This window comes from Rhagoletis zephyria, unplaced genomic scaffold (genome assembly GCF_001687245.7).
Source record: "Rhagoletis zephyria isolate East Lansing unplaced genomic scaffold, Rhagoletis_zephyria_1.1 Rzeph_scaffold_00317, whole genome shotgun sequence".
Classification (NCBI taxonomy): Eukaryota; Metazoa; Arthropoda; class Insecta; order Diptera; family Tephritidae; genus Rhagoletis; species Rhagoletis zephyria.
Window position 1 is genome coordinate 286,761 of NW_016157401.1, and position 27,003 is coordinate 313,763.

A 27,003-nucleotide genomic window follows, 5' to 3' on the forward strand; every position below is an offset into this window, starting at 1 on the left:
TTTTTTGGCCTTTTAACAATTATATTCAACAATTTTATAATGAGCTCGAGGCCATTTTTTAAATGAAAATTTATTGTGGAAAAGCAACAATAATTTGAAAAAATGGTAGAAGTGATAGCTATTTCGGAAATCACCACATTTCCTCATCAGACTTCTTTCAGTAGGATTCGAACCGACGATCCCACTGACTCAGCCAGTTGCCTATGCACCGTGCTAAGNAGCTATCACTTCTACCATTTTTTCAAATTATTGTTGCTTTTCCACAATAAATTTTCATTTAAAAAATGGCCTCGAGCTCATTATAAAATTGTTGTATAAAAATTTTATTTAACCTTCAAAAAGCATTAATTTAAAAGTTTAAATTTTTAGCCTAATCCGGTTGATAGGGATTAATCTATCAGAAAATAAAATGCAAAAGAGATTGCAATTTCTTGAGGTCCGCGGGCGTAAGTTACCTTCTGACTGAGAACTTTATAAAATGGATGGGGAATCTACAAGTCCGAAATTAGAAAACCTTTGCTTTGCGTGAGAACGTATGTATATGTGTGTCATTAATCTCGCTAGGATTTGCGCCCCCGTGGGCATGGGACAAGACATTGGACTATGAGCCGCCTTCCTTAGCGGAAATCTCTTTAGGGTAATTGCGTGGAGACTGCGCGCTGCTTTTTCTACTGCGGCTCACTTAACGAAGAACATCAGAATTTTCTAGTTAAAGTTTCAAAGTTTGCACTAAACAAAAAAGATAACTCTTGTTGAAAATATGAAAATTGTGTGTATTCCAAAATTGATATTTATTTAGGTACTTTTTAAATTTTATGTATTTTCTAAAATTGTTTCTTTTATATTTTTGCTTTTTTCAGGTATGCACCCCAGTTAAAAGGCTTCGGCTTATTGAATGGATCTATTGATAGCTACAAAAACAAATTCTAAAAAATCAACGGTAATTCTTGAAACTTGTACTTTATTATACTAAAATTGAGAGAACTACATATAAAACTGTATACTCAAAAAAATTCTAACGCTTCTGAGAAAAAAGGTTTAAATTTTTAAAAAACATGTATTTATTTTTTTTTTTAGTTTTGAATTTGTATAGGGTTTGTTAGAGCAGGAACTGTATTTTAATTGAAACTTCTTAAAAGTAAATAAATAAACACATATATACATATGTATGTAGGTATGTAAATAGGTTCGATTTCAGAAATTTTCAAGACGGTACTTAGGGAGGCTAAGCACAAAGTGTATACCAAATTTGGTCGAGATCGGTCAAGTAGTTTTTGAGGTACCCATATATTATATAAGTGGGCGGTGCCACCCCCATTTTCATTAAATTTCTTGAATATCCACTTTTTTGCTAAAGAGCGATTATATACATACATATATCAATTTTGAATAAATATTGTTGCATTCCTTAGCCACACTCTCTGCTCACAAAATCTGAAAGTCCGGTACATAAACAATATATAAATTCATCGTCGTATTTAAGAAAAGTCCCTAACTTTGACAATTTTTATGCGATTGCAATAAATGAGGTATCAGTTCATTTGAAAATAGGTTTAATTTTAGATAGTACCACATATTTTGAAATTGTGGAAATAAGTGATGGTCAAAACTTAAAAAAATAAGATTTTTTTTACTTTTTTTAATTTGCTTGATGAAGAATCCCGAAAATCAAAGTCTGACAATATATTATTATACATCATTTTAAAGACCTATACATCATCTTCTCACAACATGTTCGATCTTTAAATTCTAATGAAAAATAGTCATTAACAAATTGGTAAATCTACGAAATCGTATTTTCTGGCCTAAAATGACAAGTCGCGACCTTTTGGCCTTAATATCTTACACATGACTGTATGACTTTATATTCACCGGTTTATTCGATATTCAAAAAATCAAGAATTAAAAAAAACCGCCCTAAACCCATTACTCCTCTTTAAAATTAGCAAACTCTTTTATGAACTCTATTAGTTTGTCGAGTGAAAGTTAATGTATTTGGTCCATTCTCATTACATTCGACAAAAAACTGCGCCATCTCGGTCTGGTGAAGGGCGGCCAGCTACCGAGAAAACACTCTGAGGATAGTCTTAATTTTCCAAACAAATAAACGCAGGACCACATGTGTATCAGTCGCGTGTCTCATTCACCTTTCCGTCTGAGAAAAAATACTTGGTTGCAGGTGTCACTATTATATCAACGGTTCTCATGACCATTATGCATGAGATACATGATGTACCAGAGTTTAAACAAGGTTCCTTTTTGCCACGGAGTTCAATTTTAATTTAAATTCCTTTGCAATACCTGAAGAACTACGAACGGCTTCGAAGGTATTTATAGCACCTGGCTGCCACTACCAACTCTTATTTGTTGTCCGTCAAACTTCAGCTTCAGTTGCGATTTCAGTGTTGGAGTCTAAAGTCTTTATGGAAAGTGTCAACCGAGCTCCCCAAGAGAATGTCTGGGTCTAACTACTATCCCTGCGGAAGCACGGCACATAAAGTCAATATCAGCAAAGACTCCCATTGTGTAATCTTCTGCTTCCCGAACGACTTCAATATTTGTTCAAATGTCGTGTAGAACTATTTCAAACGATTTTCCACTTTGTCCACTGACAACGCCTTACCTTGAATGTTGGACACAGGAGGCACGGTTAATATTGATCGTTATTGATCGAATGGAGTTGCTCACTTGTACTTGCAACAACAACAATAAATAGTTTTTATGTATAAATACACTTATACTTGTTTATAAATAAGTAAATACATATATGATTTTCCACATGCCTTCGCATTGCATAAACCAAACAAAACTTAACCTCCATCCCTTTTTCAAAGCATAAATTTTTTTTCAGAGCTTCTACGTTTTTATTATTATGGTAACGATAAAAATCGAACATGCTGCTACGAGTATGGAATTAAAAAAAAAAGAAAAAAAACAGAAGGTGAGTAAAAAACATAAAATGAAAGATAATATGTAGAAGAGAGCGACAGCGCCGCGATAGTCCGAACAGGCATTGAAAAATAACATTGCGGTAATTTTGTATAGCTGTAAAAAAAAAATATGAAAAAAAAAAACTATTCGTGAACGTAATGATGAAAAAGTATGAACAGAACAACATTTCAGAAAAAGTACCCCTAACGTAATAAACGGAAATTCACATAAAAAGTTGTAATATTACGTGCGACGTAAATGCGTTATGGGCAGCAGGCAGCCGGGCAGCGGGCAGCCGGGCAGCAAGGTAAAGTAGAAAAAAAAGTGCTTTGAAAATTTGCGGAAAAAGTGGCTGGCAAAAAAAGTGAATCAAATAAGGCAAAATAAAAACTCGAAATTGACGCAGAGATGGAGATAGAGGCCAGTGTTCTGAAATGACTTAACTGTCGATTGGCTAGCTAGCTAGCTGGCTATCTGGTTGGACGCTGCTTGCTACAAAGGCGCGAAGTAGATCTGGTTTGAATGGCGTTTTTGCCTTCATACATTTTTTTTATGCTTTATAATTATTTTATTACTTTTTTCTTTTTTTTTCAACTATAGTAAATATCCATTAGCTCGTAATTTAAAATAAAATATAAGTGAAAAACGGCCATAGGTAGAAGACGGAAACTAAATCCCAACATTTGCCGCAGAATTTATTTATAAATCCTTTGTTAGCCGAAGTTTGGGTTAAGCGATTTACCTGTATCTACTCTCTAAAGTGCAGAGATCTACTTAAGTGATGCATTTGGAGCCACGCATTCTTGACAGTTTTCTACTGAAAGAGATATTCAAAGATAAGGCATTCGAGTATATTACCAAATTTTGACTTTACTTCCTCCAAAACTGCTAGATTATTGTGCTGAAATCAGAGTTGCTGAAAAAAAAACGTCGGCTTTAAGGCTGAGATCTATGGTATGATGGACGCTGGAGAACCTTGTAACTATCACGTTGAACTCAAAAAACTGCGCTGGACTCAGGTCGAACGCTGCAGCAAATAACTAAATAGCGCAGACTTCGACTCATTTGGATCGCAAGGCACAGGAACATAGAGAGCAACTACATGGCAGACGAAATGCAACCAAGCAAGTTCTTTCCAGTAAAGAACGCCTTAGTCTTCCTCGCGTCTCATGCAAACTGCTGCTTAGGTTAGGTTAGGTTAAGTTTGGTTAGGTTAGGTTAAGGAATCACTTAGACAGACGTGAGAGTTGGCACTTAGCCAGTTGCACGCGATCCACCAGACCGACCAGAGAGATTTTGCAACTTTGCATGTCAGGGCCACCTAGCATTTGCTAAGCGATTTCTAATGGAGTAGTCCACAGGTTGCCACAGCAAATCCTAAACTCTTCCAGTCCGGAGAGAGATGAACTCAATTAGGCTCTGCTTAACCTTCCCTTAAAAAGTCACGGACCAATTTGACCTATGTACCAGGGTTCTATGAAATGTTAGCTCTGCCCTATCACGGTCAAAACTTCAACTATCCCGGCGTTTCGACTCTAATTTGGGAGTTAAATTTTTCTAATAGTTTAGGTGAAATACTCTGCTGTATTTTTTTTTATGTACATACATACATACTAGATATGCTATCCAGCAAAGCCGAAAGTTTTTAGACGCATGTCTGTATCCTATTGGTTCTAACGAAAAAATTTACTAAGCACATATAAATCGCATAAAAATTATAAAAAGTACCGTGACACAATATGTAAGTATCAATGTTACCATAAACGAAAAAAACTTAGGCATAGCCAATATGACAAAATGGCATAAATACACATACATATGTACATGTGTACATTAGGGTGGTCATTTTTTTTTCAGCCACTCGTATTTTTTTTTGTTTTTGAAATTGGTTAACTGCTAGAGCTTTGAAGTTTCCCATGTATGTATATTAAATGAAGAAAATGTATTTTTTCGTAGAATTGCTATAAAATCGATAAAAACCAACATATTTCGAGAGAATAAGAAAATACGCCTTCAGAAATCTTGTAAAAATAAAATTATAATGATTGCAATATTACTAACCATATTTTCATAACCCTGAATCTTACAAAAATGAGTTATTTTTTTGTCTTCGTAACCACATCACGCAAAAAAAAAAACTATTGAAGTGAAAAGGCAACATCATTTTTCGAGAATTTCTGAAGAGAATTTAATTCGATCAAAAATTCTTTATTTTTAACAATTTTGTAGCAATTCTACACCAGTTCGGTAATTTAAAAAAATAAAAAAATACGGGTATTTTCTTACTTTTCCATTTTTTAGAATTATGGTTGGTGGCAGCAGGAAAATGCGAAAAAATCATTTTCCTGGGCATTCTTGGACCCTCTTAATGTGCATACGTAGGTACATATGCATACCAAACATAAATATACATACATATGTATGTGTAATGTAGTAAAGTTAAACATATAATATTTACACTCACAAATCGCTTTTACACTCAAATCATCGCTTTTGTTAATACATACTTTCGGTTTATTTGAGTTTGCTGCCGTGGCGCTAAGTTTTTAGCAATATTTTATGTTTATGCTTTTCGAGAGAATTTTTGTTTCTTGGATAGCTTTTTTTATTGATATGGAAATGGACGCNTTTTAGCAATATTTTATGTTTATGCTTTTCGAGAGAATTTTTGTTTCTTGGATAGCTTTTTTTATTGATATGGAAATGGACGCTTGATCATTTCCTGATGTTCGATCTACTAAGTATGTATGTACATACATACACATTAGACTGCATCACTCCCCATACAAAAAAAAATCGGTACTATTTTTCCATTGGAATTATAAAATCTATTATATATTAAGACGTCCACCAAAATATTTCGGAAAAATATTAAAATTTAAGTGAGCTGGACTGATTTGAAAATACCTCCAAAAATGGAGTTTTTTATGAATAAAAATTGTTTCTTAAAGATTTTTTTTGAAAAAATCTCCTAAAATGACAAAACGGTTTAAGCTTAAAATATTTAAAAAAAATTCAAAAAAAATTTTGAACGGAATCGTAATGATGAGATTTTTGATGCTGTTTTTTAACTTTTTTCAAAGATTGGTATAGGAAAAACTTAAACTTCATTTTTGGAGGTATTTTCAAATCGGTTCAGCTCGCTTAAATCTTAATATTTTTCCAAAATATTTTGGTGGACGTCTTAAAATATAATAAATTTTGTAATCCCGGCGGAAAAACCGCAACTTTTTTTGGTGATGCAGTCTAATATACATATGTATGTAGTATATGTATGTATGGCTGCATGTCCGGTGGCGTTTAGGTAGCGGGCGGTTGCTTTGAGCTTTTGTTTTTGTGTTGCTTCAAATCGCATGTGATAGTTGTTGTTGTAGAAGAATTTAATTTTAGGGTTATGTTGCTGAATGTTCCTCACAGCACGCCAACAACAACTTTGTCATACATAACGTTAGGAGTAACAGCAAAAAGCAATAATAAAAAAAAAAAACTTATACAAAAAAACAAACGTCATAATAGCGGTAGTTGTGAGAAAATAAAAACTAAAAAAAAAATGCAGTTAGCGAAAAGAATCAAGACAATGCGAAACAGCTACATAAATCTTCGACTTTCAGGCCAAATCGTACTAAAAGTAAAAGACTCGGAAAAAAAGTAGAGATAATAAATAAAAAAAATTATAAACCACCAACCTACAAAAAAAAAACAAGTAAACAAAGAAAAACAAAGATTAGAAAACACGCGTGGCTGCTATAAAAAACAACTATTCATAAATTCGCCAAAATTGTCGAAAATTACCGACAAAAGCACAATCACACACACGCACGTGTGTATTATACTAGATACATATCTATGTGTGTATGAAGTAAACTAAATACCAAACCGTAAAAATATCAAATTCCGTCGGAAATAAAAAAAAAAAATTCAGCAAAAAACATCAATCGAAATACATGAATGCGAATGCGAATTATCAGTTAGGTAAATTGTTTATCATTTGAATTCTTTAGATGGGTCATTCCACGTAAAAGAGGAAATGGGCACAAATTTAAAATGCCCTAATTATAAAATATAAAAATTTAAAAAAAAATTAAAATAAGTTGCAATTCTTGTCTATGGAAGCTTTTATTTCATGCATACATAATTACTTTACACCAGTCACAAGAAGATGTCCCACCAGTCACAACATTAAATATTTTTTAATATTTCTATGAAGATTATATAAATCCAATTTTTATTGAAAAAAATAAAGCGTATAATTCATATATTTTACAACACAAAAACATCGTTGGGGAAGATATAGTGTTTTTCCTAAAATTCATATTTATGTAAGTGCACAATAGCGTCGGCCGAAAATCCGCTTTTTAGAATTTTGCTTGGTAATAGAAAAATTATGGTTCATTATGCTCTAAAATATATCTGTGTGAAATGTGAAAATTTTTGGTCATTATCCTTGGCTCGCCCAAGTCCATCAAAGTTCAAGTACTAATTTTTTAATTTTTTTTTTTTTAACAAATTCGATTCTCTACAAAAAAGGTCCATATACCAAATTACGTAGGACTAATACTTTAGAAGATAATTGCGATTTTAGTACAAAATTGTTTTAATTAATTTAGTTATTAATTTTTATTTTTAGAGCATTTTGAATTTTGATGGACTTGGGCGAGCCTAAGATATTGACCAAAATATTCCAAATTTCACACAGATTTTTTTTTTTTAAGCATAATGAACCATATTTTTGCTATTACCAATCAAAATTCGAATAAAGCGGATTTTCGGCCCGTGCTAGTGCACAAGGGTAAAATATAGTTCTTTTCAGTGTCCCACCAGTCACATTCATTCAAATGTTAGTTACATAAAACTAAGAAATCGTAGCTTTCGCTGTTCTAAAAGTTCCGACGACATAGTTACAGTTCACAATTGATGACATTCTGGAGTAAAACGTCTCACCAGTCGCAATGGAATGGCCCAGCTTGGATTTTTTTTGTGTGTTTTTACTTCCTTTATAATTTTGATACTTTTTTGAGTTTTAGTTCTGTTAAAAAGCCATAAAAAGCTAGCGTGGTTTTGAAAAGAGTTTCAGGTCTTTTGGTTTAGTTTTGTTTAGCTGATATTTTTGGCCTTTTCGTGAGATTAAAAACAAACAAAAAAATTTTTAGCGCCAAATTAGGGAGAAACAAATTTACAGACATACATACATATGTATCTGCATATGTACATATATATGTATACTTATAAGTATTTGCATACTTTTGTATGCGTAACAAAAAAATAAAAACAACAATGGTTTATAAAGAGTTAAAAAAAAAACATTATTTTTCGTTGCTACGCCTATTATCTTAACGATTATTTTTGTTAATTTTTGATCGTTTTTTCTATTTTTTCGTAGCACCACTTTAAAGAAAACAACAATACAAAAAGTTATTTTTGAAATTTTTAACCAGCTTATATTTGTACAAATGTGCAAATATATATACATACATACATGCACAAGTATATATCGCGCATTTACTTCAATAGTATCATAACTCAAAAAAGCAGAGCTCTAGATAAACGGCTTTAAAATTTTAAATTTACATACATACATATATGTAATCCCATAGCATAAATTAATACATACATATTTTGTTCTATTGAGACCAGTATCGATATAGTTGTGAAAATTTTACACAACATAGAAGAAGAGGTAGCGGTAATTTCTGCATACTTAACTCAATTTTTGTATTTTTTTTTTGAATTATGACACTATTGAAGTAAATGAGCAATGTGCTTTTGCGTTTGTGTTTATTTATGAGATCATAAATAAAAAATATGTAGTAATAATTATCTTTTTGGAACACTTAAAGAGGTACATACGTACGTAGTGTGCACGTAAATAAAATTTGGCTTTATCAAAATATGTTTTTGGCTAAAGTTTTGTCGGATTTGGGTTGTTTTCAAAAATTTTACACCTTCGCATTAACACTTGAAGGTACGGGTACGTTAAAACTGTACAAATATTTTTGTTTATTTAAAAACTGGTTTTTGGTAATTTTAAAACTGCAGATAAATTGTTAGTAATTTAAAAATTGGATATAATTTTGTGGTAAATTAAAAATTAGATACATATATAATTTTGACAATTACAAAATGGGACAGAATTTTTTGATGATAAAAAACTGGTTAAAATTTTAAAGCAACTTACAACCAAAGCATAATTTGGACATACATACTTTATTTATTTTTGGATAGTTAAAAATGAAATGCATTTTATTGCTTGAAAAATAAATAATTGTTATTTCTTGAGTTTTATTTTTTGCTCAGAAAATAAAACTAAATATTTGGGGTTTTTTTTTCAAGCAATGGCACAAAAAATCAACGACTGGCGAGCTTTATCGCCAAAGCCGCTTAGGTTGCATTGTAGGTTTAAGGCCACTATGAAGAAGGAATGAAAAGAGAAAGATCGAGATATAAGGACAAAAAGAAGGACTGCGTGAAACACAAATGCAATGACAAAGCCACAGACACACACAACCTAGATTGAAGGAAAAAGCTAATGATAACGACGAAGGGGAAGATAAAGATAAAGATGGAGATAAAAAAGATAAGGATAGAGATAAAGATAAAGATATAAAGAAAAGTAATGGTAATGGTAATGGTAATGGTAAAGTAATTGCAGTGGCAGTCGTCGTTTTTTTGTGTTCGCCTTTGTATACAACTTCGTATTTGTGTTCGTACGCATGTTCGCCTTCGTGTTCGTATTTGTATCCAACTTTGTGTTCGTGTTCGTTTTCGGCTTCTCCATCGTAATCGTATTCGTCTTTACGTTTAGATCCTCTTTAGGTTTAGTTTTAATCTTATTGTTAGTCCTTAACTTTAATATAATGTTCAGCGACCAGGTTATCGTACCTGTGGCCCATATTTTTCAAATTATTTCTCAATAAACGTTAAAACGAAAAACTCAATGAAAATATTTTGAAAAAAAATTAGAAATTAAAATATTTTTTCAAAACTTTTACATATACATAAATACAATACTTTTTACTTTTTGTGCTCATTTTGACCTTTGCAACGAATACAAAATACATACATACATACATGTGTGATATATGTAGATATCTTCTCTCTCAAGCGGAGCACTGAATTATAGCAAGTAAAGTGAATGCAAAGCGAAAAAAATAAATAATTTGTAAAATTGCGTAAAAAGTGCAAATTGTTTGAGAAAAATGCAAACAAGTTGCACACAATAAAAAAATAAGATATGTATTCATGCATAGTCATAGATACAAATGTATCTCTTGCATGCCTACACACTTACTTATTGCGGTAATCAATGCATTGGCGTTACAAATTGCAGTACATTTGTTTGTGTAAAAGTGTGAGTTTAGTACAATGGTAGTAGTGCTGTGCATGCATGTATGCGTAGTAGTAGGGCCGTTGCCACTGCTTTGCCAATTGAAGTGGCTGCAAATAACAATTGCTTGCCTGTACAGTGTAACGAGAATCTATTTACATATTTATGTAATTTTTTTTAATTTTATTTAGCAACAGTACAAATCGATCCACCTTAATGTACATTCACAGTCCAGGACTGTAGATTATTTTGCAATATTAGTAAAACGCAGTTCCAATCAAAACCAATCAAAATGCAAATAATTGTTGGTGGAACTGTGCCCTTGGATATGAATTGAAATTTAGTTTGCGCCAACTTGGGCCTACAATAGAAATGGTCCATTTTCAGAACTAACTTCGCTGAAAAATTGCGATATTTTTAATGGGCGGGGCACACCCATTTTTCCCGCAAGACGTTTCTATAACCCCAATATAACTTACATAAAATTTCAAGAAGCTTAGTCAACTACAAATATATTATTCCTCGAAATCTCATTTCTGGACCATAGTTCGCTGTTTCCTCGCGTTGGCTCGCATTTGCTTAGCTGTATGTTTGTATCATTTGTTTCTAGTTTGAGGTTGAACTATTTTTTGAAATTCCCAGAAGAAATATTGACGTTTTTGTCGTTTGGCTCATTAACTTAAACTTGTTCAGCACCCCTGGTGTAAATGCACGAAGATTGTAGAAATTTTTTAGAAGAGAACAGACAAAAAAAACGCAGGGTGAAAAGCAGGTGCAAAGAGGGTTAAAATAAGAAGATTTTAAAATTCTCTTGCTCTGAAGGTTGCTGCTTTTAAGTTTAGTTGTAATTTGTTGTCTTTTTATGATACAAAAATCAAAATTTTTTGGTTTAAAACAGAAATTTGTAAAATTTGGCAACATTTTTCAAAAATACCAACTGTTAAAATGGTCATAATAAACAAGCATTATTGGTTTCCTTTCATACGAATAGTAAGAAAAAAACTACATTTAAACTTTTTTAATAAAACCATAATAGAAAAAGAGGGTGCTTTAGACCCCACGGTCGTCAAGGGTTACATTTTTTTTTCTTCTAGAAACGTGGTACCCCATATGCCTTCATTTAAAAACTCATATTTTTTAAATCCTTAACTTGTTTAGTCATACTTAATGTCTTCCAAAAAATGGGTAAAATTGACCATAGTGCGATGTAGAGCGCCTAGACCAAGCCCAACTTACAATGTTGTTTGCCGGAAAATGCACCCAATTAGAAGAAGGTCCAAAGCCTTGGCTACGTTTTGGCAATGTAAAAAGGTCGTTGGCAAAGCGTGGGGCATGCCACCAAGGGGGCACCTTTGGATCTGCACCTGCCAAGCTTCAAAGCACGGGAGGCTGCATTGAATAAGCTTCACTTTTTATTTATAGGATATTCGCATTCATTAAAGCCAGGAACTAAATGGTGGAAAATAGGTGAAGTGGTTGGAGTTTACGTGACAGTCATCAGTTTACACCTCTCAAGAATAAAGTGCTCGTATCTATATTTATTTCTTCAACAAAATTTACAGCAAAAGCGGAACACTTTTTCAAGCAAGCGAAATCAAGAAAAATATTGCTTCAGATTTTTTTTTGAGAGCTGTATATTAAGCTTTACTGGCTATTTGTCCCACTGTGCAACTCACGACTGACTGTGTTTCGGCTGCTTTGTGTGGTGCAGTTTTTTTTTTTGTTTTTGATTTATTGCAGCGGACATAATTTAAAAACGTTTTTTGTTATTGTCACATTTTATTTATTTGTTTCGTTTTTGTTGTTTTCGCATTTTGCTTTTATGAAAAAAATTTTGCTTTTTTTGTGCCTTACTATTTTATTCTCTCTCCATCTTTCTTTGGCTCGAGTTTTTTCTTATAGGAAAATATGCAAAAATATTTCATGTTTTTTCGTTGCAGCTTGTTAATTACAGTTGAGCTCGGCACAGCAAAAAAAAAAAAAATGAAACACGAAATAAATAAAACTAAAAAAATTGTGCCAAACAGAAAAACGAGCAGCAACAACTGTGACAAAAGTGTTCGCGAACTGCGAAAGGAAAAATAATGAAAACAGAAAGAAAAGCTCAAATTTATAGTGGAAAATGTGTGCATACATATGTACATTTGGACGTACATATATTTGCTTATATGTATGCGTATATTTGTGTGCTTATGAAAAAATATCAACCAAAATGCAAATAAGCAAGGAAGCGTCATAAAGCGGGTGGGGGTTGAGTGAGCTTTTATTTATTTAAAAAAAAAATAGAGTATCGAGGGAGTATATAAAGGAATATGAGGCTCGCCACTGTGTGGGTGTGGGATTAAGGTTCTAAGATTATCAATATGCGTGTGCAATACGTGTACGTACGTGTAATATTTATAACTTTATTATTACTATACACAACAGACATGCAAATTTTATGAAGGTTCGTGAGTGTCGGTTTTTTTTTTCGTTTTCTAAAAGTGTCTAATTGCAGTTGACCTCACCGAGGCTGCTCCTTTTTAAGTTGCAATATTGGTTTAGTTTTTTTTATTTATTTTTTTATCGTTTATTGGCGCTTACTGCTTTGTCCTATCGCGGCTATGTCATAATGTCCGCTTGATACTATCTGTATTTCGCTCGTCATATCTTCGCCGGCTATCATGGCAACAATGTTGATAATTTTTGTTTATTTATGCATGCGTGTATGAAAATACATATCAAAATTGCCACTTAAAAAAAAAAACGAATTGCTATCTGCTTTATATTTTTAATCAAATAATACTAATTAAATTATTTATTTATGTTTGATTAAAAGTTTGATGAAATAACTCACTTGGGGGAATTTTTATGAAAGAGTATTGAGCTTATAAATATTTGGTTTCGATTGGACTTGCGCAAATTTTTAAAGTTTTGAAAATGGTTTTCTTCATTACAAAACCTACGCTTCTAAATTTCGACTGTAATCGAGCTCGTTAAAAAAAAAACGATGTTTTTTGCCTCATGAAATCAACACTAAAAGAAGAATTTGGCTGAGCACTGAAATTCGTGACAAGGAAAGTAAAGACCGTTTGACGTTTAAAATTTTATTTATTTATATTTTCCATATCAAATTTTTCTTATTTTTTTATAAAAATATAGTTCAGGCACCAGCAAAGACCATAAGACTAAAATTTTTTAATTTCATACAATATTCGGGGAAAATGCAAGAACTTTTTATCGAAATTTAAAATTTTGCAATTCGACTTTTTGGAAAAATTTTGAGTATGCAATCTTGTAGTCCACTAAATTTCAGTATAACAAAGTGCAAAGTTTTCTTCCATATAACGCGTTTTTTTGTATGCAAGAAGGTATGCAACCCGCTCGGCAAAAAATTAAAAATCAACTGCAATTTTTGCGACTCCAAACTTGCACTTTATTATATTAAAATTTAATGGGCAACAAAACTGCTTACTCCAAATTTTTCCTATGAAATCGAATTGAGAAGATGAAAATTTCAATGAAAATTTCTTACAGTTTCCCGATTCTACATGAAATTTATAAAAAAACTGTAAACATCCTTGTGCATTTTGCTGTTCAATGTTTTATAAAAGAAGTAATTTTTAAGCAAAAAACACCACCAACTTTAATTCTAATGTAACAATTTAAGATTAACGTTAATTTCTTCATGATTCAATGATCGGATTTAAACCAAATTAATATGGGACCATCTCTAACCTTTCCTTAATAAAAAGAATTCTAGAAATCGGTTATGCGGTAACACACATAAAAAAAAATGTTCCGACGAATTGAAAATTTCCTCTTTTTTGAAATCGGTTAAAAATAAGAAAAATTAGGTATGGAAAATATAAGTGAATAAAATCGACAAAAGGTAAGGGGATACTTATTTTGACGCTCACTGTATATGTAGATAAATATAAATATGGAGATAAACAAAATACATATATATATATATATAGAAAAATATAAAATAAGAATACAAGATAAGAATAAAAAAAAAATAAAAATAAAAAAAGCAGGATGTATAATAATTTGCGCAATAAATCAAGTTTTGTATATGAATAAAAATGATGGATGACACCTACTTAAACGGACTCACATAAGCTTGTTTTTTTAATGTTAAAAAAAGCGGTTGTTCTCTGCATGCAAACAAATCGTCCTCCCGATCAAAAACTTGCAGTCTTATTATCTATTTCGAACGTTAGGCCGCACGAACTACTCGTCTGCAGACGATATCATCTTTGCTTGCAATTTTGTCACTATCGTTCGTGTCCGTCTGGCTTCACGTCCATTGGAATGATGTTATCGGACTTAAAGTGTGATTATGTCTTAACTTAACTAAATATAGCTTAGAACTTAGAAATTCATAATGAAACCGAAGAACAGCTTAAGCATCATCGTATCAATGCGAAGTTCTTTGTCGCTTGTATGCTTTTCCCCTCTGATACCTTTGGTCGCCGAATATTGCATTGCTGCTGCAGGGCATTTGCAAGTTCTTTCCGTCGAGATCTGAACAATTCAATGTTATCGGTAGGCTAAGAAAACATGGGGCTGAGTAAGGTTGAAAGGGCATGTGAAGTGCTGGTTGGTGTCGTGGTATTCAGGGTCGACTCTGAACATACATATACGAGTTCAGAAGACTGCAGTAACCAGACCTTAACTGGACCAGAGTAACGCGGCTATCTCATAGCAGCTGAATCTCATTGTCTGCAGGTGCTGGCGATAGGGCTCCTTTCACGGTTCTTCTTATAGACTTAATGTCACGTCGATATGGCTCCTTACTGTCCTATATATAACCGTAAGTTGCCTATCCTGCTTTCGATTTTACTGCCTTCATTGCTTGCGCAGGAAATCGACTGCGCATATGAACCAATAACTGGGAATTTTCAGTGCTTCTTCTTCTAATTTTTACAACGCTTTTATCAACTTGCAATGTTGTGTGTCCAGAAACTTTCAATGTTGTGGATCCAGAAACTTTCAATGTTGTGTGTCCGACACCATAAAACCTTTGCTTTGAAAAGTTCCTATAAAAAAGCATAGTGCATAGGGCGACATCTGTAGTGAATAGGGCGAGGTAGATGACATCTAGATGTCGCCCTATGTACTACGTTTGCTACAGCGGAAATAGACGACACGCCATTTCTTTAAATAAAATTAATTGGTGCTCGTTTGTATGTACATGCATATGTAAATGCATGTGTATGCACCTTTCTATTAATATCGTTGAATTATTTTAATATCTATTGCAAAATTTCATTCAGACAGACGTTTTCTCATTTTCAATTTCATAGATTGTTTATAATGACTTTTGCTAAAATTTCAAAATCAAAAGTTATCAAAACAAATTCTATGGGACTGAGAAATATTATTTTCTACTTTTTAGTCCATTTATAAAAGCGTTGTATATTAAAAGTTTTTTTTATATTATTTATTATTGTTATTTGTATTTAAATATCGTTTCGAGGAAAAAATTTACATTTTCAGTGGTTCTTTTTGCGGTATCGTGATAAATTTACAATACAATATACAATATACATATATATGTACATACATACATACATTCGTACATATGTACCTACATATATATTAGGCCGGGTCGGTCCTCATATGAAAAAAGAAATTAGATACTGGCTCTTTTTATGACATCAAAGTCCCATCCTGCAAGTAAATTTTCAAACTAGGAGGATGTATGTACATACAGTATCGGTCATATCTATAGCACACCATTTCAAAGCGATATTGTGTGCCACTTATGTTTATTTATTTATTTTTAAGAATTTTCAATTAAAATATAGCAAACCCCATATAAACCCAAGTTTAATAATTTGCAGAAAACTACAAAAAAGTGATTGATTTTTTAGAATTTTTTTTGTCGCATTGGCTTCCATATAATGAATAAACTCAATTTATTCGTATATGGAGGAAATCCGCAACACCTTTGGCGAAAAAAATTCTAAAAAATCAACGGTAACTTTTAGCCACTTAAAAGTTGCACATTATCAGACTAGAATTGAAGGAGCTAAAAAACTGTGTACTCAAAAAAATTCTAACACTTCCGAGAAAAAAGTTTGAAATTTAGGTGCAAATTTGTTGGACTATTTTGTGGTTTTCTACAAATTATTAAACTTGGGTTTATATGGGTTTTGTCTGAGAATGAACTATATTTTAATTGAAAATTCTTAAAAATAAATAAATAAATATAAGTGGCCCACAATATCACTTTGAAATGGCGTGCTATAGATATGACCGATACTGTATGTATATGTGTACATATTTCGCATGGGAATTTTCTTGCTGGCTGTGCTTGTGATGCAACCAACTTCCCTCTCCTGCACTCTCCGTTGCACACCTTACTTTTATTGTTTTTTTGTTTTCTTTTTTTTATAAAAAATATGCACCTTTCATTATTGTGTGCTGACATAAAAATCGATATTTTACATAAAAAGAATGAACTGAAATAAAATAAGAATAAATAAATTTACCAGCACAACAAAAAAAAAAGGAATACAAATAAAAAGCGCCAACCAAATGAGTAAAAAGCGGCAACATACATACATAAAAAAAAAATAAAAACTTTGCAAAAAATGTAGGAAAACAGCCAAGAGAGAGAAAGAATACGAAATGGATAAAACAACAACAATGACAACAACAACAGCAACAGGAGCAGCAGCAGAAATGCCAAGTAAAAAATTACGACTGGAAAAATAAAATAACATAAATGGCGCAAACAACAAAAACTACAGCAACAAAACTGCATAATAATAAAAGCGCCAACGATGCCAGCAACAAAAACAACAAGAGCAAAGTCGATTTGGTCGTTATGCTGCTGTTGCTGCCAGTAGTGCTTTTGCCTTCCGTCATTTATTGCTATAGTTGTTGCTGCTGCTGCTGCTCGTCTTCTTCTTAGCCATTTTGTTGTTGTTGTTGTTGGAGCTGTAATGTCGATTTTTTTTATTTCTGTTTTTTTTTTTTGGGTTTTGAATGTTTTCCATTTTTATTTTTATACTTGCTCGCGCGCCAACCTTTTTATGTCCACAGCCGTCCGAACACACCACACCACACCACCGCACCACACAACCCACCCCACGCGCTTCGTCCCTTTCAAAGTGCCCTCGCGCGCACACACACAAACAACTTTTTCATTCACTATTTGAGATATGTGTGCAAAACCAAGAAAATGGAACAAGGGACCAGCGCACAGCAAGGAGTGCACGAAATAATACAAAATTGTATTAAACAAAAAAAAAAGGAAAATATTTTCCATTTTCCACATTGGCATGACGAGAGAAAAACCAAAAGAAATGGCTAGAAGAAGAGTGTGAGTGGATGGATGTGCGAAAATGTTGGCATGCATGGCAAGGATAAGAAGAGCGCAGGCGGGGACGGAGTCATTCGGAAAGACGGCTGGATTGGAGGTTTTCGAACCATACCGTATAGACGTCGTTGTCCTTCCCGTCGTTGTGTCCTGTCATTCTGCCATTGCACTCGTTGAGTGTCATGGCGGGAAAAAGGCTGTAGTGAAAAAAATTTTATTTTTTATATGTAAGATTCTCTCTGTTGTCTCTGTGGTTGTAGGTATGTATGTATGTATGTATATGCAGAATACATATATGTATCTATAGTACATATTTTTATTTTAAAGATTCAAAATGTATGTATGTGGATGACAAATGACTGAGCCAGGATACGCGTATGTGTGTATGAGTGAGTTGCGATATGTGAATCCTGCATCTACGTGGCAGTATGTATTTGATTTTATTGTTTAAAAAAGCCAAGTAAAAAATTTTTATGTCTGAGTATGTGTCCGTGTACGTATGTGCGGGATCAAAGAACCAGCTATAAAAAAGTGGGCTAAGATGTTTTTTTGTGCTCACCCGCCCGGTAAGGAGGTTTTTTGGGATCACAGACCCGTGTACATTAGACTGGGTCGCGAAATTTTTTATTTTTTTTATTTGCAACTCGAATTTTAAAGTACTGGCTTTACTACGGCTTACTAGAGGATATCATTGATCGCCTGATCTACAACCGATTCTTTAGGTTTGGAAAAGGAATAGAGCTAAATCTGGTGAATACGGTGGATGGTGACTACACACGTACGCATCCGTGCATTGTATTGATGGAACAGCACTTTTTCTTCCCCATGTGTTGTCCTTTTTGCTTCCAATCCACATAGAATCTGTCCAAAATCTCTAAATAATATTCGCCAATGATCGTTTTGTCCTTTTCACTGTAATCCATGCGAATGACACCGCTTACATCTCAAAAAACTGTTGACATGATCTTATTGATCAACAGACCCAATTTGGTCTTCTTTACTGCATTTTCACATTAGGGTGGTCCAAAATAAGTAAAGTCGGAATTTTAATGCTCTCTGTTCTATGATTTTTCTATATCGAAAAAAATATACCAATATTTTTTCAAAGTTTTCCATGTATTTTATATGGGAAAGCCACATTTCGTGGAAATCTTGAACATCAATATTTTTCGATCGGAAAACTCTGGTTCTCTTCATGAGACTTCCAATACCAGTACACAGTTGTTTATTTGACTATTTTTTAGATACTCAAGATTTTTTATTTATCCCCCCATGAATAAAAAAAAATTTAAATGCTAGCCTCCACACAAGTATTAAAAATATTATAACTTTTTTGTTTGTTAAAATTTTTTTTAGCAATGTCATCATTTTTGCCACGGTTGCCAAAAAAATTGTATACCCAAATTTTTTTTCCCGAAATCAGTGTTCAAATAAAACTGACACACGCTAATACGGCTTACTGTAAATATGTTTCCTCAAATTTATAACTAAATATATACATATGTATGTATATGTGTCTCCCAGTGTGAATGTGTGTTGGAAGAGTATGAGGACCTTTTTTTAATGTCACTTTTTATATAGTATAATTTTTTGAGAAGCTGTAAAATTTGAGCTTTTTCTTAGTTTGCTATTCGCTGGATAGCAAAAAAAAGTTTACTGTTGTTGCTTGCATAATTTGGTTTGGCAATTTCACTGCTTGGTGTGTGTGCGTTTTTTACTAACTCTAGAATATCTGTATGTTCGTGAGGAGATTTTGAAAAAAAAAAATTTACGACTTTTTTTTTATCATCACAATATTATATTGGTGGACGTTGCCAGGGACGTTAATGGCATGGCGTAAAAAATTTGATATTTGCGATAAAATGAAAAAGTGGAAAAATGCGAAATATAATAAAAATGGTATAAAAACTGAAAATGAGAAATTGCATGAATTTTTTCTCGGTGAAGTGGGATTTGGTTTCGAAAGTTTTCATTTGGTTTTCTTCCGTTTTATGTGCGTTGCGTTTACCACTGATAGAAGAGTGTGTTTATATATATGTACATCGGTATATATGTATATTCATATGTATATATACACTTTTACACATATGTACATAAGCACATACAGGTACATATGTACATACATATGTACATCGTATTTTAGCACACAAGATAATGGTTACTGGCGAAAAGGATTTTCTTTGCGTAAGTTAATTGGGTTACCTGTGCGGACAAGCAGGAAAGCACCTCGATACCTATGAAAAATGATTGGCAAAAAGGGTTAAGTAAAATTTATTTCTTGCTATATGGACATTTGGTTTCTTGTAGGGTGAATGCTGAATTTTACATTTTTAAATGCTTGCGGGAAGACGTGAAAGATGTTCGTAAAAGAACGAAATTATAGTAGGCACCTTAATTGAATAGAAAACCAATAATGTTATGTGCTTAACACTTTGGATGCTTTTATGCGAAATATCGAAAAAATTTGTTTTTAAGGAAGCTTCTAACGACTTAACCCCGTTTTTATTGATATTTGGGGGCACTAGACCTTCTTCTCTCCTGGCATTTGTTTATTATAACCTTTACTGGTCGCTAATCCCACTCGCTATCCGCTATGTACATAAAGCTTACAACTTTTCTACGCGAAAAAAAAACATTAAACATAAATATACAAAAAAAAATTCTCTAAACATGCTTATTCTAATCCACAAAGAAATGGTGAAAGGCGAATTTTTTGCCATTCTTTTCGCAGCTTACTCGAAATTTTGAGGGTGTACAAGTCAAACGGACCTCAGATTTGGATTCAGCGGCTCGAAATACATTTTGGTAGGGGGTCTGGTTAAAAGCACACACCCCGTTTTTGGTGTTGTTATTATTGCACATAAATTGTGTACGTAAGAGCAGCAAAGCATTCAAAGCGGAGTCTTCCAATTTTGCCCTGAAGTTGTTACATAAAAAACCTGCTGATGAAAAACATCTTTCGGCTTCAACACTTTTAGGCTGAACTGTCAAAAGGTAGTCATAAGCCATTTGAAAATAATGACCGCTATATCCTTCATTACAAAATATTTGAACTTCTTTTACCAGCATGTCGGATAAAATATAATTTGTTTTGTTTGAGGAAGTTTCAGTAGATTGTTTTAAGAAATTATGTCACTTTTCCTTAAAACTTTCTGTTTCGTTTTCATTAGCGAAGCTACATTCATTGAAATCTTCTTTAAAAAACGCTCAGGCTGCAATTTTAAAAATTTTTACAAAAATGATACTTCGAATTCATAAACAAATTTTTACCATCAATTCGTTATTTAAAATTTTTTGGGATCCCGGGATTAAGGTAAGCAAATACCGGAATTTTCGGGACCTTAAAAACACCGGCATAGGCATCCCTAATAGACGGACGGCAGCGTTGATCCGGATAAACTCGTTAAATTCGGAATTACATAGGGAATTAACTGCAGTTGATCCGGATTAAGTGCTGCAGATAATCCTCAAAATAAATGCGGATCAGAAGAATTTTCGATGACAACACTGGCCAATAACACGGTCAGGTTTTTTTCTATTGCTCAAGTAAGCATACTAAGCAGGCGAGTTTCACATCCGCGGTAGCCGAGTGGTGAGAGCTGCGTACTAAAATTTCGGAACATCCGTGTTTGGGCTTCGGTTAGAGCGGTTGATAAACATTTTTATTGTTTATTCAATTTGATTTATATAATTTATTTTCTTTTGTTTTCTATTTTATTTTCTATAATTCGGAATTGAACTCACTTTAATACGCATTACTGCCGTCAGATCAACTGCTCTTCTGTCTTTGCTTTTATCGTGCCCAACTCGATGTATGTAAAACTGCGACAAAAATTACTTCCCCATGTAAGCGTTTACTCCTGAGGGCTTCACAGTCACACATAATGTGCTCTGCTGTTTTTTGTTCTTCGTGGCACAACCTACAGTGATTTGAATTAACAACTTTTATTTTTTACAAGTATTTCATTACCATGCAGTGGCTGGTTAAAAAATTTGTTGATATATTCGGAATGAAGGACTTGCCGTTCTGTTACCTTCCGTATTTGTCCCGCAATGTTGCGCTTCATTCTTCATCCAGATATACTACATATTAGTTTCATATGAATCCCTGTGCAGCCCATTTTCTGGCGGGAATATCTGCTACTTCATTGCCCATGACTCCACTGTTTGTCGGTATCCAGATGAGATATGCCCGGCTCCTGAATGCGATAAGATGACCTCGTGCGTTTTAACCCTGTCGAATCGGAAATCAACCAGCAGACAAATATCGGGTTTCGTGACTTTTTTAGCTTTGTTATATATGTAGATATAATACAAAATACAAAAATTATAAAAAGATCCCCCTCGCTACAGGGGCCTAGAAGGGGTGGGTTATATGCGTCCCATTCGGTATTTTGGACGTCTGGAAAATCGTTGTCAGAAAAGTCAGCAGAATCATCACCTTCCATTAGCTGGGCTAATATATCGTCCTCTTGAGGTTTCTTCGACATAGATACATATGTATAGTATGTAGTACAAAGTTCGTCTACGAAAACAGAGTTACCTTGCCCTACGCCGGTGAAAAGGAGCCTTCTGTGTTAATGTAGACGTGCCCAATTGAATTCGAGATTTGTAAGAAGTCGCATTTACAGCCATATTACATATCTATTTCGAACGACAGGCCGCACGAACGATTCGTTTGTAGACGTCTAATTTTTTTTTTTGTAACTCTATCGTTCGTCTTTTTCATGTTTTACGACGATTACGTTAAACTCGTCCCGGTTACATTGAAATCGGTCAGAATTTCGTTGCCGGACTAATTTTTGAAGCATTCGTTTGCAGGTGAATCGTTTATGCAGCCTATCGTTCGAGAAAGATAATACGGCTGTAAAAGCCCAAACAGACGGCAGCGTTGATCCGCATTAACTCGGACTTAATCCGGATCAACGCTGCCGGCTGTTTAAGCTTTCAGATATCTAGAAACGAGTCTTGAACAAACTCCATTGGACAAAGAGGCTTACAACAAAGAACTTAGTACAATATATGCTATCGTGGAAAACAACGGATACAAGAAACCTAGTAAACAAGATTAGAAGAAACGCAAAAACAATGAAATCGGCGACTTCCCACTCGGGGGTTACCGTGTAATTTCTGATCCTTCAGTCTAATGATGGCTGTTTAAACTTCGAAATGGAAATGTGCAAGACGGCAGGGCCAGCATTTGCTGAGTTCATACACAATTTTATCGCTGTTACATTTTTTTTTTTAACTTTCCTTCACAGCCACGAGCCTTTTTCATTTTTATGTTAACCAATTTTCCAAGAGAAAGATAAAATGTGTGCAATTATAATAAAAACCGAATGGAAAATATTACAGGGAGAAGAATTCAAAACACTCAAATTATGCAAAGAAAAGGGACATGAAAATGTTTGAAAGGAAATTTTTCTCTCGACGTTTTATATGCATACATACAAACACACATAAATGCATATGTACATACATACATACATATATAGCTAGGTAGATTTTCTTGAAATAGTTTACCTCCCCTCCGTAGCCGAATTCCGTTAATAACAAAAATATGGGGAAAGAAGTAAAACTTAAAAAAGGCATAAAAATCAAGCTGAAGTACTACAAAAAAAAACAAAAAATAAACAAAAGCAAAGCTAACGAAAATTGGGGCCGAACAAAAAGCGATGGCGCAAAGAAGTAGAGACACAAATGCAAAATGTGAAAAATCGCCATGAAAAAAGAAACAAACAAAAAAAATTTGTAATAATAATAAAAATGCAAAGATGAAAAATATAAAAAATACGACAAAAAAGGAAATTATTTCTCGTTGCAGAAATGAGGACGAATTTTTATTAACGTCATTCCACTTCATCCCGCCGAGCGCACTGCTGCTGCTGCATCTTCTCACTGAGGCGCGCACACCTTTTAATTTTTTTCATTATCCTTCACCGTTATGCTACGGTTGCCATACGGCACTTGCTATCTTCTTTGCCCCATTTAACGTTCAACATTACCTTTCGTGTATTTTTGGTCCTTTCGTTTTACAATATTTTAAAAAGCACGTACTTACATACAGACATTCATACATACATACATACATATGTACATAGTATGCACAAAAAGGAGCAAGCGCATGCACAAATAAATAAAAAAAATAAAGTTTAAATGAAAATGCAGAAAATTTCGCGCGAATTTAATTTGTAAATTNAAGCTAGCGCATGCACAAAAAAATAAAAAAATGAAGTTTAAATGAAAATGCAGAAAATTTCGCGCGAATTTAATTTGTAAATTTCTTTGGAAAGGAAAATTTGCAAAAAAAAAACAACAACGAAATAATGAAAACGAGTAGTGGTGGGCTCTTGACTTAATGCGCGATTGCCTGAATTAAACGCCAACACATACACACATACATACACAGAGCTTTGTTAAAGGTGTAAGTAAAATATGCTATATACATATACATTAGGGTGCAACACTCTCCATACAAAAAATATTTTCTGTTCTATCGGAAATTTAAATTTTTTTACATTTTAAAACTTTAGCCAAAATATTTCGGAGAAATATTAAGATTCCTACCAAAATCGATTTTTTTATTAGTAAAATTAGTTTTCAAATATATTTTTTCGGTGACACCTATGTATATTCTGGAATAATCACAAACTTCCTTGGCAAAATTTTAATAATTTTTGGAGAACTTTAATTTACTGACATTAGGGTGGCGGGTAAGTACTCGACCCCAGAGTTTGAGCTCAATGAGCTTTTGACGCAAAACAATATTTCGAAATTGCCTTACAAAAATACTTAATACTAAGTTCAGACAGAAATTAAATTGAGTCAATTACCTTTTTAATTGAGCTACTGCTTTATGGTGTTCACACTGTCAGTTTTCCGATTAGCAATGTGCTGCAGTGATGGAAAAGTTGGCACAATCGTATCTCTCTTTAATTTGAAAGTACATTCGGTATAAGCACACTATTTTGGGTACATTAGGAATATAACAAAAAAAAAACTTTTCAGGAAAATATTTCTTATTTTACAGGTCTATTCTGCGCAAATTTTGCAACGGTAAATAAAGTTTATGTCAATTTTTGCACCCTTTTTGCATTCTTCTTTCTTTCGAGATTCTTTATTTTTATAGCCAAATTCGTTTAATGTGAGCCCAAAGAGAGAGATAATCCGCTTGTTTTATTTTTAAATTTATGTGTACACCTAATAGCACATAGTTACTTCTTAGGAACATTAATATACTTTTAGGTAAGTTTTTCCCTAAACTAGGTACAATTTGAAAATTAAATTTTCCAACCCTGATGGAATATCAGCTGTACAAGAAGACCAGAAACAAACAGTTAATAGCTATTTGTTCAATAAAAATACCTCAAATATGAAATTAAATATACCCAGCAGGGTTGCATGCAAACATTCATTCAATTAGCACTCAATCAACCACTAAGCGAGTAATTAAGATTGCAATTTTTTTTTATGGTAAATCGAGCCCAATTAGCGCCGCAATCAAGAAAGCTTGGCAAATTGCTCGATTAAATAACTGCCTCTCCAAACTTGGTATTAGATTCAGAGGTGTACGGTGGACTTTTTTCTGGTACGGTCTAATGTACATTAGGGTTGTACAAAAATACAAGCGGGGGGAAAAAAGTTTAAAATGTTAAGCTCTCACCACCTAAATTTTCCAAATGGAATCAAAAAATACCCGTACTATTTTGTTAAAAAAAAGATATTTAGAACTGCATCCAGGCCCATAAATTTTTTCATGTGTTTTATATGGGGGAAAACACTTTCTCGCAGAATTGGTATAGAATTCTTGAAAATCAATATTTTTTGATCGCTTTACTCTTAAGTAAACTTCAAATAACAATATCAAGTGGTTTATTTAACCATTTTTTAATATTAACAATTTTTTATAGGTAACCACAAAAACCCCCAAAAAATGCAATGGAGAACCGCTGAAAAATCGCTAGTATTAAAAAATGGTAAAATTAACAATTGGGTATTCAAGAATTCTATACAATTTCTACGAAAAAGTGTTTTTTCCTCATATAAATTAAATTGAAAACTTCATGGGCTTTGAGGCAGTTCTAAATAAATTTTTTTCAACAATAAATTTGAGTATTTTTTAATTCTATTTAGAAAATTCCCAGGCGGTGAGAGCTTAAAATTTTAAACTTTTTGGACCACCCTAATGTACATACATGCATAAATACATACATATGTATATAGCATATTCACACGTGCCTATACATGGTTATGTTGAAATTTTTATTTTTATCTGTTTTGTATACACACATACATACATACTATATATGTAGATACCCTGCAGCAAATCAAACTAGTTCAGAACTTACGCTGAGCTAGCCTGAAAAGGGACGGTACTGGTTCTTCATCTATCCCAACTCAATGCTTGCAACTGTCTTTTTTAACATGGCGATGTCCTACGAAGTGACAATTGTCGCCCTCTGCAGAACTTTTGAACTTGTTCTGAGCTGACTCTGGCTTAGATGGTTCTGGTACAGTTCATATAACAACAGTTCTTAGATAGTTCAAAAAGGGTCACCTGCGGGCTAGAAAAAATGTGGTTAGTTTTGAGCTGGTTCTAATAAGTATAGTATAGAGCCTTTTCTTTAAATAAGCACGCATACAATTTTGTAAATAAAAATACTTCATTTTATGTTTAAAGAGCTATTTGTTTTGAACTAATTTACTTTTTGTGAATGTGGGCGGTGGTGGCGACTGCCAGCCAGTTATTGAGTGCGATAACGAAGCTTCTTTGGGTAAGGAGCAAAAGTCCGACGTTGTTATTGATGAGAAGGAAGTAAATCCCATGGTGAAATTGGAGCTGAAGAAGCGCAAGGAACGTACTTCAGAGGAACGCGAGAGTGCGCTTACGCGCAAGCGCTCAAGTGGCGAAGAACGCAAGGATAGCAGCGCAGAGAACGGCGAACATGAGCGGGAAGAACAACAGCTCCGAGAACGTGTCACACAAAGCGAAATGTCTGATCAACCCTCAGAACGTGTCGCAGGTGCTGAGGTGGATGAGCAACAACAAGCCGCAAATGTGCCTCAGCCAGTAGAGGAAATGGAGAGTGTGCGACAACCAGCGGAAAAGACTAGCAGCGCTTCGGCTACGAATGCCCCATTTGCATCGAGTGGTTCGCACAAGCGCGCAAGTGTCAATAGTGAACAGATTGCGCCGCCGCCACCGCCACCACCATCGCTGCATCACGGTACGCATGGCTACAACAAGTACGCGCCTGAGGGTTATTTGCTAAATGAACATGGCATGTTAATAACACACGATTTCGTACATGCGCCTACGGCCGCCGTACCGTCGACGGGAGCAACAGCGTCCTCGTCGAGTGGCGTTGTAGCAGCCGCCAATGGAAATGATCAGGAGTTTGTTGATATAAAAATGGAAGAGTACGATGGCACA

The 27,003-nt window shown here is 33.7% G+C and overlaps 1 protein-coding gene and 1 long non-coding RNA gene across 3 annotated transcripts in view; both read left to right on the plus strand.

Annotated features, from left to right (window-relative positions):
* Nucleotides 1-936, plus strand: part of LOC108358954 (uncharacterized) — a 31,309-nt gene extending 30,373 nt beyond the window's left edge. For both annotated transcript variants that reach the window (XR_001846859.1, XR_001846860.1), the window contains exon 3: nt 861-936. This is a non-coding gene — a long non-coding RNA (uncharacterized LOC108358954). The remainder of the gene's footprint in view (nt 1-860) is intronic.
* Nucleotides 937-26,271: 25,335 nt separating this feature from the next.
* Nucleotides 26,272-27,003, plus strand: part of LOC108358955 (uncharacterized) — a gene marked incomplete at its 5' end in the record, with an annotated part of 5,565 nt that continues 4,833 nt past the window's right edge. The window contains one exon of the mRNA XM_017610504.1: nt 26,272-27,003. Coding sequence (XP_017465993.1) covers nt 26,272-27,003 — 732 coding nt within the window.